The 13,411-nt window shown below is 35.4% G+C and overlaps 1 protein-coding gene across 26 annotated transcripts in view; it reads left to right on the forward strand.

Moving 5' to 3' along the window:
• Positions 1-2,699: 2,699 nt before the first annotated feature.
• Positions 2,700-13,411, forward strand: part of MFF (mitochondrial fission factor) — a 25,702-nt gene continuing 14,990 nt past the window's right edge. For 11 of the 26 annotated variants that reach the window (XR_001513798.1, XR_001513799.1, XM_006763413.2 and 8 more), the window contains exons 1-6: positions 2,700-2,812; positions 3,571-3,748; positions 4,684-4,904; positions 5,826-5,995; positions 8,425-8,513; positions 11,343-11,417. Coding sequence is in view for 24 of the 26 variants with exons in the window: in XM_006763413.2 (XP_006763476.1) it covers positions 3,711-3,748; positions 4,684-4,904; positions 5,826-5,995; positions 8,425-8,513; positions 11,343-11,417 (593 nt within the window). In the remaining 2 variants the exon portion in view is untranslated. Of the gene's footprint in view, positions 2,813-3,570; positions 3,749-3,853; positions 3,923-4,683; positions 4,905-5,825; positions 5,996-8,424; positions 8,514-11,342; positions 11,418-13,411 lie in introns of all 26 variants that reach the window. The other 15 variants (XM_006763414.2, XM_006763417.2, XM_015563677.1 and 12 more) reach the window with 5 other exon arrangements.

Genomic DNA, 13,411 nt, shown 5'->3' on the forward strand with positions numbered 1-13,411 from the left:
TCTGTTGTTTTTCTTTTGACTTGATGGGAAGTGCGTGTTGGAAAAGAAAGGCCTTGCCGAATGCCGGGTCCGGCGCGAGAGGCCCAGCGGGCCCAGCCTGTGCGCATCCCTGTTCGCAGGTGCACCTGCCTGAGCTGCTCCTGCGATCGATTCCCTCCGGGAGCGGGGAGCGGGGGGCAGAGCCGAGCCGAGCCGAGCCGAGCCTGCCCCTGCCCCGGGTCTGCGGGACAAGTCCTGTCCTACAGCCTCAGGGCCAGGCGCCTCCTCTCCCGGGAGGAGGAGGCTCTCAGAAGCGGAGGTGCCTTTTAATTGCAGAAGATAAGAAAGGCCCGGGGCCCTGGTTCTTCGTTCCCAAATATAGAACCGGTTGTTTCCAGGCCTCTCGTCCGTGGAGAAATTTTAACTGCAGTTCGAATGTTAACTTGTGTTTTCTCTCCCTGGATGAAAAGCATGTGCTTCTGTGTCAATGTCGTTAGCTAATGAGATCCCAGAGCAAAAATCCCTTAGGAAATGGGTTTGGAAAGAATTAGAACCATTTAGTTGTACTCGGCAGTTTTTCCCCCATGTAGTTAAATTGGGGGGGCGGGACAGCTTCTATCTTTTTGGTTTCAACCGCGTGTGAATTGGTTTTGCTGTTCTTTCCAAAAGGAAATCGTGTGTTCTATTCCTTCCTGTGCGATAGGGCTGCCTCCTTTTAGGATCTAGGAAGTTTGGCTGTACTCTGCTCCCTTCTGGTGTTCAAAGTTGTTTTCTGGGGATTCAAAACCGTATTTTAAAACTCAATTATTTATATTTTTCCAAGTTTTCAGTAATTTTTATTAAGCTAAAGTTAGTTTTGGATTGCTACACCCTGACTTTCTAATAAACACATCCTTTTAAGGATCGTTGCTTGGAAAGAGACCTGAAACAGGTGACCTAGATTAAAACTTTGAACTAGGTCCACACAATGGGTGATAAAGAACCGGACCTTTTTTTTTGTAATTAGACAATTATATAAATCTGTGCAACCATGATCAGTTTGACCCAATTTGTTTCTGTCACTCCCTATGCATTTTCTCTGGGTCCCAGTGTTTTGACATAGAAAATAAGAAAGTCAAGCATGAACCATTATGCTCCAAAATTGGGATACTTTCCATGAGTGGGCCGTGACTGACTTGACCCTGGGTGGTGTCTGATTGAGGGTTTTAATAATAGTTTTTGTTATGTGTATTTAAACTGTGGTTTAAGGTACTGATGTAAAATTTCCTTTATAAAAGTTGGGTTAAAGAAAAGATTAGTGTAAGAGTAAATGTGCTGTGTGAATATGGGTAAAACCATGAAGTTGGCAAATTACTGATATTTGGGAGCCACTGGGCTTAAAAAGTAGAGCTCTAAGATCACCTGTGATTCTGAGAGAAATTTTGTGTCCTTAGTTTTATAACAGGATATCAGTACTGGTTACCTAGTAGATTCTAAGGGAGAAAACTTCAAGAATTAATATCTCCACTCCAAATGAGAAGTTTCTTTATTGTCAAAATATATTACCAAAAATGTCATAGTCTAATGAGGGAAAGTAAAAAATTAGATTTTGATTTATTTTACATAAGCAGAATCCTAATAATTGGGACAGTTCAGCATTAAATCTTTGTAGAAAAGTTTCATTTACTCTTTAAGTAACTCCGATTGGCTATAGGAGTAATTGGCTTTTTCCAGAAGTTGTCTTTTTCATGTCCACCTTTATGATCTAAGTCTGTAATACTTGACCAACTCAGATTCTCTGAAGATGAGCTGTTGCTATAGAATAGAATGTCCAGTAGAAAGTTAAGACTGAAATGCAGTAAATGGAGTGTAGAGAATAGCACATTTCAGGGAGATAATGTTCTACAATTTGTGAGTCTTGTTTATTCTTGTATAACTTCAATTTTTAATGTCCCAAGACTATAATCCTCTTGAGATACATCTTTTTAGTGTTATTTCTGAATATAAGCATTTACTGTGCTTCTGATCCACACAAGTACAGGATGAGTATCTCATCTAGAATGATGCACACAAATTCATTTTAGAGATTGTCTGTGGGGACCTGAGTGGTGATACAGGACAGGATCTGTGAACACTTTATTTTCTCTGTATTTTCTTACATGCTTTGTACCGCATGCACATATTATTGGTTTAAATTAAATACTGAATAATTGTTATGTATGGAATTAAATACTAAGTAAAATTCAGCCATTACATTTGTTACTTCCTAATATATATGTGTATGTATGTATATATACACTTACATGTATATATATGTATTAAGATTTTTTTAACATGTTTTTCATCTGCTACATTTTTCTAAATTCAAATCAGAAATAATGAGTCTATTATTTTATCTTGCTTAACTAATGGTAGTAGGTAGTAGGACCCTGTCTGGTGGCTCAGTTGGCCAGAGCATCGTCCTGTTTACCATTCCTGGTCAGGGCATGTTCAGGAGGCAGTGAATCCATGTGTGGCTGTCTCCCTCCCTCTTTCTTCCGCTTCTCTCTCTCCCTCCCTTCATCTCTCTAAAAATCAATGAATTTTGGTTGTAAATTTTTTCAGTGTTTCTTTATTTTGTGGCATTTTTTAAATATAAGGTCATGCACCTTTGATGACTTTTATCATTTGGAGAATTTCCAGAAATGAATTCCTAATGTGGTATCATCTAGTTTCTCAATTAGCTCCTGTTTTTCTCCCCCAGGGACAAAAGGGGCTCTACCTCCAGCACGTGCACACTGAAGCAAGTTAAAGGATTACTATGAAGCACAGAAGCAGATAGTGCCAAATAGCAAGTAGTGGTTGGTACACATTTGTGAGTAAAGACTTTCTCTTGTAGCTCTCTTTTCTTAGCCTTTAAAACATCTGCATGCCAGATCCTTCAAATTCATACATTTGGTAAAGAATAAAAAAGCAAGTTCGCAGTTGTAATTAACCAGTTGAGCAACCTCTAAGAACTCTCCTAAACGTCTCAGTGAGGTGGAGTTTCAGGTGTGTAATACATCTCTGACATGGAGCTTAAGAAATATCCCAGCTCTGATTTGCACTTACACTGTCCTTAATATCTTATTGCCCTTGATTAATGTTTTTGCTGAAAATGTAGTATGATTTCGTTTCCAAAGTTAATTTTTTTGAAAGAAAGCACTACTTATACATCAAATATTAAAGCTTCTTGAAATACATTTGCCTCTGCCTTTTACATTCTCTTTGTGGTTTCTTCATTAGTCAATAAAATGAAGAGGATTCTTCTTTAAAATGTAATGAGTAGAGTTGTACAGCAAAGTGTTTTTGTTTTTTTTCTAATCTGACTTCTCATTTGTATATACGTTGGATTAGCTTTTCTTTATCCTGTTGGCAAAATCATAAAATAGTAACTGTACTTTACACCATATTTATGATTTTTGAGCTGTATAGAATAACTTTTTTTAGGAGGGATTTGAAAATTTGTTCCTCAGATCAAGCCCCAAACCTTTTGAAATCCAAAAATTATTTTAAGTAGATATTTCTTTTATTCATAGTTTTCTTATGAAATGAATTATTGAAATACTGATTTTTATTCTTTCTTTTTTACAGCTGGAAAAGCAGTGTCCGTGTTGTTATGTACACCTCCAAAAAAATTCAGATCTGTAGGGGAATTGTTGTGTAAAGTAAACTGAACTACAGGGTAGCAGTATTTTAATAGCTATTATAGACGTGTATTAACTATATTAAAAATGAGTAAAAGAAAAACCTGTGACCCACCAATAGGAAGGTCAGTGACATTTTATTCAGTTGAGCTGGTATTAATAGGCTTGAGCAATAGTGGCCTGAAAGCTAATTGCCATAGGCTAACCATGCTCTTTTACATTTTTATCAGCATTTTGTATTTTGGGGCAATTTTCTTTCTACTGCATTTCCCTGGAGCATGGATCCTGCTTTAATTCAGGTTACTCAATGCATCTGTACCATCTTTCCCCTTAAAGGCATGTCATGCTTTAAAATAATATACATGTAAATATGATATTAAATACAAATTAATGTGAAACTTTGAATCCCTCAAAATGAATGTATACACTAAGAATTTATTAATGCATATGCTATCTTGGTATTCATTGCATATCAGTCATCAGTTATACATTCAGCAAGAGGAGTTTTAATTTGTATTTTGTGATTTTCAAGGGATTGCATCTTTTTTAGTACATTTAGAATTAATCTTATTAGCCTTATAAATCTGATTTTCATCTTTTTTTTTTCCATGCATGACAGCAATTTCAAATTTCCTTTTTGCAAAGTCCCAGCAGCTTTTCCTCCAATAATTGATTAAGAAATTTTAATTTTAAGTTTTCTTTCAGGCATTTTTGAGTCATAAGCAGCATGCATATCTATACAGCGTGTGTGTGCGCACGCACAGGCACACACGCACACGTGCACACGTGGGTCCCTTATGTTGTGATTATACAGTAATTTTTAAAATTTGCTCACAAACAATAGTTTCAAGATGCAGTTTCAACTGATAAGGGAGAGAAGGCATTAAGTTAAAGAAAACATTTTCTTCACCTTTTATTTTTCTTTTGTATGTATTCAGTACTCAGAAATGAGAAGTCCCTTTTTGCTCTTTCAATAAGGTATTGTCATCTAACTTCACAATGCAGAGAAAACTAACATTTTCACACTCATCACACTGTCTTTAATTTTTTTTGCCCACAGAGTGAGTGGGGTAGCATTTCCTTCTCCCACTGCTGCCGAGATGGCGGAAATTAGTCGAATTCAATATGAAATGGAATACACCGAAGGTATTAGTCAGCGAATGAGGGTCCCGGAAAAATTAAAGGTAGCACCACCAAATGCTGACCTGGAACAAGAATTCCAAGAAGGAGTTCCAAATGCCAGTGTGATTATGCAGGTTCCAGAGAGGATTGTCGTAGCAGGTATTTTACATTTGGGTATTAAGTGCCTGGTATATCTTTTTTTTATATATTTTTAGGAAAGTTTATGGTTTTTTAAAACATTGGGGTTAGAAAGTGCAACTTACAATTTTCAAAAATTTTATTTATTACAATAGCGTAAAATTTCAAGCAGTATTTTTAATCAACTAATTATTGAGGTGTAATACATAATTTATATCCTATATAATAAAGAGGTAATATGCAAATTGACCATCACTACAACACACAAGATGGCAGCCCCCATGTGGACACAAAATGGCCAGCAGGGGAGGGCATTTGTGGGCGATCAGGTCAGCAGGGGAGGGCAGTTGGGAGGGATCAGGCCTGCAGAGGAGGGCAGTTGGGGGTGACCAGGCCGGCATTAGAGGGCACTTAGGGGCAATCGGGTCAGTAGGGGCACAGTTAGGTGTCGATCAGGCTGGCAGGGGAGTGGTTAGGGGGTGATCAGGCTGGCAGGCAGAAGTGGTCAGGGGCAATCAGGCAGGCAGGCAGGTGAGTGGTTGGGAGCCAGAAGTCCTGGATTGTGAGAGGGATGTCCCAGATTGGAGAGGGTGCAGGCTGGGCTGAAAGACACACACACACACCCCTGCTGCTATGAATATTCATGTATGATCTTTGTTAGGACATGTGTTTTTACATCTCTAGGAGTGGAATTGCTAGATCATATTATAAGTTATGTTTAACTTTATAAAAAGCTGTCAAGCTATTTTTGAAATTGGCTGTACTCTATTATATTCCCATCCATAATGTATGAGAGTTTCACTTGCTCCACATCCTTGTCAGCATGTTGTCAGTCTTTTTAATTTTGGCCATTCTAGTGGGTATGTAGTGGCAAATACAGTTTAATAAAAGTACTACCTTTTTAAAACCTCCCTTCTTACCTTTTTATATTTTTACTCCCAGGAAACAATGAAGACATTCCATTTTCAAGGCCAGGAGATCTTGACCTCATTCAGTCAAGTTCTTTAAAACCTCTGGCACTAAAAACACCACCTCGTGTACTTACACTAAGTGAAAGACCACTAGATTTTCTGGATTTAGAAAGACCTCCTTCAACTCCCCAAAATGAAGAAGTAAGTAGAGTTTTAACATCAATTGAATTTGAAATAATACAGAAAAAAGCAAAAGCTAAAGAGGAGTTAAGAGGCTATAAATCATATCATTAGCAACACTTAATGAAAGCCTTCTGCCTGGACCATTGATTACTATAAATTCTGGTTTGTAGATATCCCAAATAAGATATTCTGCTATTTTGTTGTTTTTAATTTAAATTATGTCTCAGGAAAAAGATTTTGGAGAAATCATGAACCTAGGCACTACACCTTCAGTGATACAGAAAAAGTTGGGAAATTTGGCATAGAAAAAAACTAATACATCACTTTGAGTCTGGCATACAGAGCAAAGGAAGCTCCCTTTTTTGTTGTTACCACCTATTCTCCCTGCTTGCTGAAAAGTTTCTACTGAGTTAATTACTGTGCCATGTAACACTTATAGCCATGTTGACCTATAGATGGCAGTATGGACTCATAAGGTGTTAGTAGCCATATTCAGATCTTGCCTCTGCCATTGATTCAGGGCTAGTTTTTGTAAAACTTCTTTTCTGTGATGATTTCTGTAGTTGCAACTTTTTCATTATAGCTTCTGAAATTGTGCTATGAGGCTAGTAGGAGACAATGTGAAACATCTCTTTATTGATAATGGAACTGCCTGTCTTTCATCTTTCATATAGTCCCTTCCAGGGAGGATAAAGGACCTATATAACACAGGGAAGTGGCGTTTCCTAGTACTAGGTAATGTCTTAAGTGGAAGTTTCTGTTGCGGTTATAGAGAAAATAAACTTGTAGGTGCAATTGTGGACATTCTAGATATTTGCTTGGTGAAAAGCACTAAATTTGAGTGTTCACATGATGGAAAAGGCACTAAGATATTTGCAGAATTGTATTTATTTAAAAAATATTTCTTTGAATTTTATTGTAAGACACTACATTGTGAGACATAGTTCCTGCATTAGTGGTATGAATGAGGGAAAGATGCACACACAAAGATTCTTTAATAGTAAGGAATAATGAAAGTTATGAAGATCATTACATAAGACAAAAGATAACCACAGCATGCCCCCAGTTGGAGGCCCAGTTTTTGGCTCCCCAAAGTTCCCACCAGAAATTACAGCCGTGAATAGTATCTTGGAGTAAGGATTCTGCCAGGAGAGAAACCCTCCCTTTAATATCCTTCTAGTTATATTTTTCTTTTGATCGTCCTGCTCCCACTATTTTAGACACTTATGCAGAAACTTCCAACTTAAGACCATTACCTAGTATTAGCCACTTCCCTGTGTTATATAGGTCCTTTATCCTCCTTGGAAAGGACTATATGAAAGATGAAAGACAGGTAGTTTTTTGAAACAGGATTGAAATAAAAGGGCAGTAAGGTCTTGTGTGCTGGTATCATAGATGACTCATTCAGATGCTATTGAGTATCAAGTGAAATCCCTGAATCATTTTCTCCGTAGTAGTCATTTTACAGCATATGCTAAGGTTTCTCAACCTCAGCACTATTGACATTTTGGACTGGATAATTAATTCTTTGTTGTGGTGAAGGTTGTCCTTTTGTAACGGCATAGCTGATCTCTACTTACTAGATGCCAGTAGCGTCCTTCAAGTCATGAAAAGCAAAAAGATCTATAATAGCCAAAAGGTGGAAACAACCCAAATGTCCATCAGCTGATGAATAGATAAGCAAAACGTGGTATATCCATATAGTGGAATATTATTTAGCCATAATAAGGAATAAAGTGCTTATCGCTGCTACAACATGGATGACCATTGAAAACATGCTAAGACAAGCCAAACAGAAAAGGCCTTTCATCTGAGGTTTATGCACGTCAGTTGATAATAGCTGGTGTCTGGGATCTCAGCTAGGCTACACATGGCCTTTTCATGTGACGACTTATGCTTCCTCACATCATGGTGTCATTGTTGCAAACATGAACAGTCTCGAGAAAAAAGGCAGAAACTTACTATGGCTTATGACCCAGCATCAGAAGCCACATTGCATCCATCTTCCTAATTTCAAGGGAAGTGGACGTAGATCCCATCCCTAATGAAAAGAAGTCGATACATTGGTAAGAAGAGCATATGGGATGGGAGATTGTGGCTATTTCTGGAATGCCAAAGGCTTTAAGCTAGGAAGACTATTTTTTTAGTCTACTTTTCAGATATCCAAACAAATCTGAATTTTTTTAAACCCCAGAAGCCAGAAACATTTATTTATAATAGAAATACAAATTTTCTATAATATATGTGCCTTTAAAACTGTTGAGAATTGTTCTTAAATAATATATCTATCCATATTACACATGCCTAGCAGCAATTCTTGGTTATTTATCTATTTTATTTTTTTGTAAATTTTGTGAGTAGTCTTGATTAAGGTTCTCTTGATGCTAAGCAGCTACTAGGCTACTAAGAATATTTCCTATTCCCTTACCTTTCTCTGTGCCTAACAGGTCCGTGCAGTTGGCCGACTAAAAAGAGAGCGCTCTATGAGTGAAAATGCTGTTCGCCAGAATGGACAGCTGGTCAGAACTGATTCCATGTGAGTACAACCACTAAGTACTGTATCTCCTTTTTAAGTTTTCTCTATAGATGTTGTCTGTCTCATCTTTTTCTAAATAATTTACATTTTTTAATTCTCAAATATTTTTTCAAAAAAGAAAAGGAGGAAGAAGTATGTGTTTTACCCTAAGAAACAATTTACTTCTAATAGCATTTAAAACCTGTTTTGCGTTTGCATTACTTTTACGTAATTGCAGTACTTTTAATAGCCTTAAAAACCTGACCATTTGTTAGTTGTGAACATTTTTCAACAGCGTTATCTTTTATGTATATGATAGTCTTAGCAAAGAATGAATTGGCTATATGGGGACTCTTCTATAAAGTATACTTAAGAAAAACTGATAAATGTGAAGTGCTCAGTTCTGTGCATCCTTCAAAACTATTTATGTAGCATGTAGGTTAAAAAATAAATAAAAGGTAAACACTTTATATAAGGAAAGTCTTTATTTCCAAGTGACTCAATTTTTGTCATAAGACTGTGAATTAACCCTTTCTAGCTCTGCTTCTAATGAGCTGTAGTAAACAACGTATCATAGACGAGTGGATTTTTTTTTCCTTTCCAGGATTATTTTTTAGCTTCCTGCCTACTGAGTTATTGAGTTACTAGATTCCTCTTATTTTCCAAAAATGCAAGTATATTGCTTAAAGGACTATTTGTTTAAAACTCTTTCTCATTTGGCTAAATTATCACACCCTGATCTTAAAGCTCCCCCACTATAAGATGCTTTAGATCAGGCAAGTGCTTTCTTGTTGTTTTATTAAAACTTAAGGGTTTTTAATAAATCCCTTTAAATGCTGGTCAGTATTTTAAGTCTAAAAGCCAGTGGTAATTGTGGCTTTTTAAAGTAGATGATTTAGATATTTTATGTAAATTAATATGTCTTCCTCAGTAACTGTTCAGTCAGTTACTAAGAACTCATTCATTGTGAACCATATTTGATGCCAAGCATTATAATGTTAGCTTCTTTGGGAACTGCAAAAGAATTAGGAGATAAAACATTTCTCTCTTGCAAATCTAGGTAAAAGCAAAACATTTAAATTTCTATGCAAAAGAACTAGAGTACAATACAAGTATACCATTTATATTAAACATACCAAGTTCTAGTTTGAACCTGACCGAAGAGTGACTATAGGGATGCAGAATGGTCTTTGATGGGCATTTCTTCTGTTAGGTGCCAGAATGATAACTTCTCTGATTTCTTGAGGAATCTTGAAATGCCTCCTAGAGTAGTTACAGTTATTCTGAACGGTTATATAGGAGGAAAGTAAGTTCAAATTAATACATATCTCCTATTTAGGGAAGATTGATCTGAAATGTTCAACCACTAATAATGCAAAATTTTTTATAACTTCCTTGAAGGTGCCTGGTTGGCAGTGATGTCAACCAGCCTATGAAATCATTTTTCTAAAATATTTACAAGCATATTATACAAATGGTGAAAAAGCTACATAGTTTATGGCTAAGATAGCTTCTTGATATTTAGTGCCCTCAGAATGATTACACATAACCTCAGAGCTTTTATTATTTTCTATTTATAATGTTTTTTAAGGCAGCAAAGGTTTGGTTTTTTTAAAATATATTTTATTGATTTTTTTACACAGAGGAAGAGAGAGGGATAGAGAGTTAGAAACATTGAGGAGGGAGAAACATCGATCAGCTGCCTCCCGCACACTCCCCACTGGGTATGTGCCCGCAACCAAGGTACATGCCCTTGATTGGAATCGAAACTGGGATCCTTCAGTCTGCAGGCCGATGCTCTATCCACTGAGCCAAACTGGTTAGGGCCGCAGCAAAGGTTTTAATAAACTTTTCTGTTATATAAAGATATGGCTTATTTAGGTATTTAATATTTTGAAATTTCACACTAATGAAATAAAAGCATCAGTCTAGCATCATTTTTGGGTTTTTTTCTCACAACATATATATTATCAGTAGCTGAGTTCAGTTAAAAAGAAGGAAACAGAAAAGAAACGAGAAAAAGGAAACAGCTGTATTATGTAAACAAACCAGCCTACTCTATGATTTAGAGTAGATGATTAAATCGTAAGATATTTTTGCAGTTGCCAATAACATAAGTTCCTCATAACAGAAAAGATTAACAGAGTTCACTAATATTTGATTTCTTTTTTTTTTAATTGCCTTAATGGCATTTTCCAGATGTTTAATAAAACTGAAAATCTCATGTGTTAATTTTTGGTAGTAAAATCAACATGAATATTTAACTATAAATTTAATATTGAAATGCTTACATTACTTACCCATACTTTTTATTATGGTGATTATATATGTTACCATGTCATTTTAAGTAAGTTACTTAACTATCTTCTTAGTAATAATATAGCCTTGCCTTTTCTTCTACCATTATTAATTTTACAACTTTTAATTGAATTCATCTTTAAGAATCTACATTTAATTAACCTTAGGAACTTTATTTAATTTGATAACCTGGTCAGGAAGAAACTATTAACATAATAAAGCTACATTTTACCTCTACTAAAGTAATTATCAGACTATTGCTGTCTTTACCTAAGTCAGTCTTGTCTTTGTAATATGAGAGTAATTATGTGTCATTGTGCATGAACCTTTGCCTGCCTTTACTTTTATTCCTTGGCTTGAAGAATAGAAGTACATATGGGTATAAGAACAAGAGCACTGATCTCTGTTCTCTTAATTACTTTCAACAGACAGTAGGGTTGATTGTGGTCAGCTATAGATATAAAAATGAATTCTGACCAGTAGAATCGTATCTAGCTTTTCCTTTGTGTTATAAAAACTGAATATGTAAAAGAAGCATAATTATTATTTAAGGTGGCACAGATCAGATTCTGCCCCAAGAAATAAAATTTCAAGGTTCCAGGCACCGATTTCTGCACCGGAATACACGTAAGATTTTATCTGCTCTGCTTTTCACAAGTAGGAGTTATTTTTATTTTGCAGGCTTATGTCATACTAATATTTCACCAGGTAATTGGCATATAATACCCTAATTCTCTTACTGTTTGGCTTTTTAGTACCTCTGTTACAGAATTTCTCAAACTGTCATCATACACTTTATATAGAAAAACCACACCAACTAAAAAAGTTATGTGTGATTTGGGGCATATGGTGAAAGTGAAATGAAATAATTTACACATAAACATCTGAAACCTATATAATTTTATTAACCAGTATCACCCCAATAAATTCAATATATTTTTTTAAATTACACTTAAGGACCAAGCATCCTTTTTCATTTTCTTTATTTTGCTTTGGTTGGAATATTCTCTGTAGATTCAATTTTAACCAAGTTTAGTAATCCCAAGCTTTTTTTTTTTTTAATTTTAGCATACTATCTTGTTTCATTTTGAGTCAGAGGAGAATGGAGTGTAAGTGTGGATTATCATTAAAGTTTTTTAAAAACATGTCATAGATTAAAATTCTACTTGGAAGAATATTTTGCAATTATTAGACCTATGGAGAGAAGGGAAATATTGGCATTTAGTTATAAGAATTGAAAAACTAATACAGTTCTTAAGCAACAAAAGCCATTCTGGCAACCAATGATTTTTCCCTTATTCTGGTTCTCTTATTATGCTTCTAGGAACTAGTAAATTGCCTTAAACAGTGGCAACGAATTAGTGTTCTCTGTATTTAAAATTTCAAGAGAAATGACCCAAGATTTGTGTTCCAATGAAAATTCTTTCTCCCCCTTTTCCTATTGCACCTTTATTCATTTTTGGAAGAGGCTAGAGCCTCCCCAAAGAGATTATCCTCACAGTTTGAGAAATATTATTCCTATGAAAACCCATGGGGAAAGAGGTATTTGACTTTGGACTTTCCTTTTAATGATGACATTGTTATGCCAAGTAAACTTTCATTTAAATTTGAGTTTTGACATTGGCTAGTGTTATTTACTTAACACTCATGTCATACGATTTTATGTAAGCATGAGGTAGAGTTATTACTAATGAAATAGCATGGTAAACACTGGTGCTTTCTTCAAAATTGTCTAATCTTTCATAAAAGAAAAAGATAAAGGTGAGATTTTGCTGTTTTATCACATTAATAGGATCAATTTATCATCAAAGTGCATTTTTATTAAATTACTAATATTATAACATTTGCTTAAATAATCTCAGTGCCTTTGCAATGCGTTTACTTTTTTTTATTTCTCACAGTAGTTCACTTGTCAAAACAAACTTCCCCCCCCACCCCCCCGCAAAAAAAGTCAGTCTTCCTTGGTTGGGTGGATGAGTGGACTGAGGTGGAACTAACTCTAAAAGCATTCTCTGTTTCCCTTCCCAGTCCATGCTAGTGGTGAGCATGCCAGCTCAAATTAGACTGATAATTAAAATGGGAATTAGTCCTTTTTGTTCTTATATTTGCTTATTTGTAAAAAGACTTCTCAATATCTCAAGATTTGGCTTTAAAAAGATTGCTGCAGTATTTATTGCTTCTAATTTGGGTAATTTTGTTCATCAATAGATGAAAATAAATTTTAACAATCAAGGGCATTTAATCTATACATAATACTGCCCAATGTGATCATCAGTTTAAAAAATACTCCTTATTCTGTTTTTGCTGTTTATGAGGGATTGCAGTATAAATTAATAAAAAGGCAGATTTCTTACTAATCTTTGAAAATGTAATTTCTTTTGATAAACCATCAGAAATCCAATAGGTTTTTTATATTGATCTTTGATGAAATATCTTTACTAGTAATGATAGACTTAATTTTATATTTTATCTTTCTACATATTTTTAAGTTACAATTGAGAATCATGTAAGGTTTTTAATTCCCATTTATTACCATACTAGAGGCCTGGTGCACAAAAATTTGTGCACTCAGGGGGGTCCCTCAGCCCGGCCTATGCCCTCTCGCAGTCTGGGACCCCTCC

Source organism: Myotis davidii, unplaced genomic scaffold (assembly GCF_000327345.1).
Source record: "Myotis davidii unplaced genomic scaffold, ASM32734v1 scaffold575, whole genome shotgun sequence".
NCBI lineage: Eukaryota > Metazoa > Chordata > Mammalia > Chiroptera > Vespertilionidae > Myotis > Myotis davidii.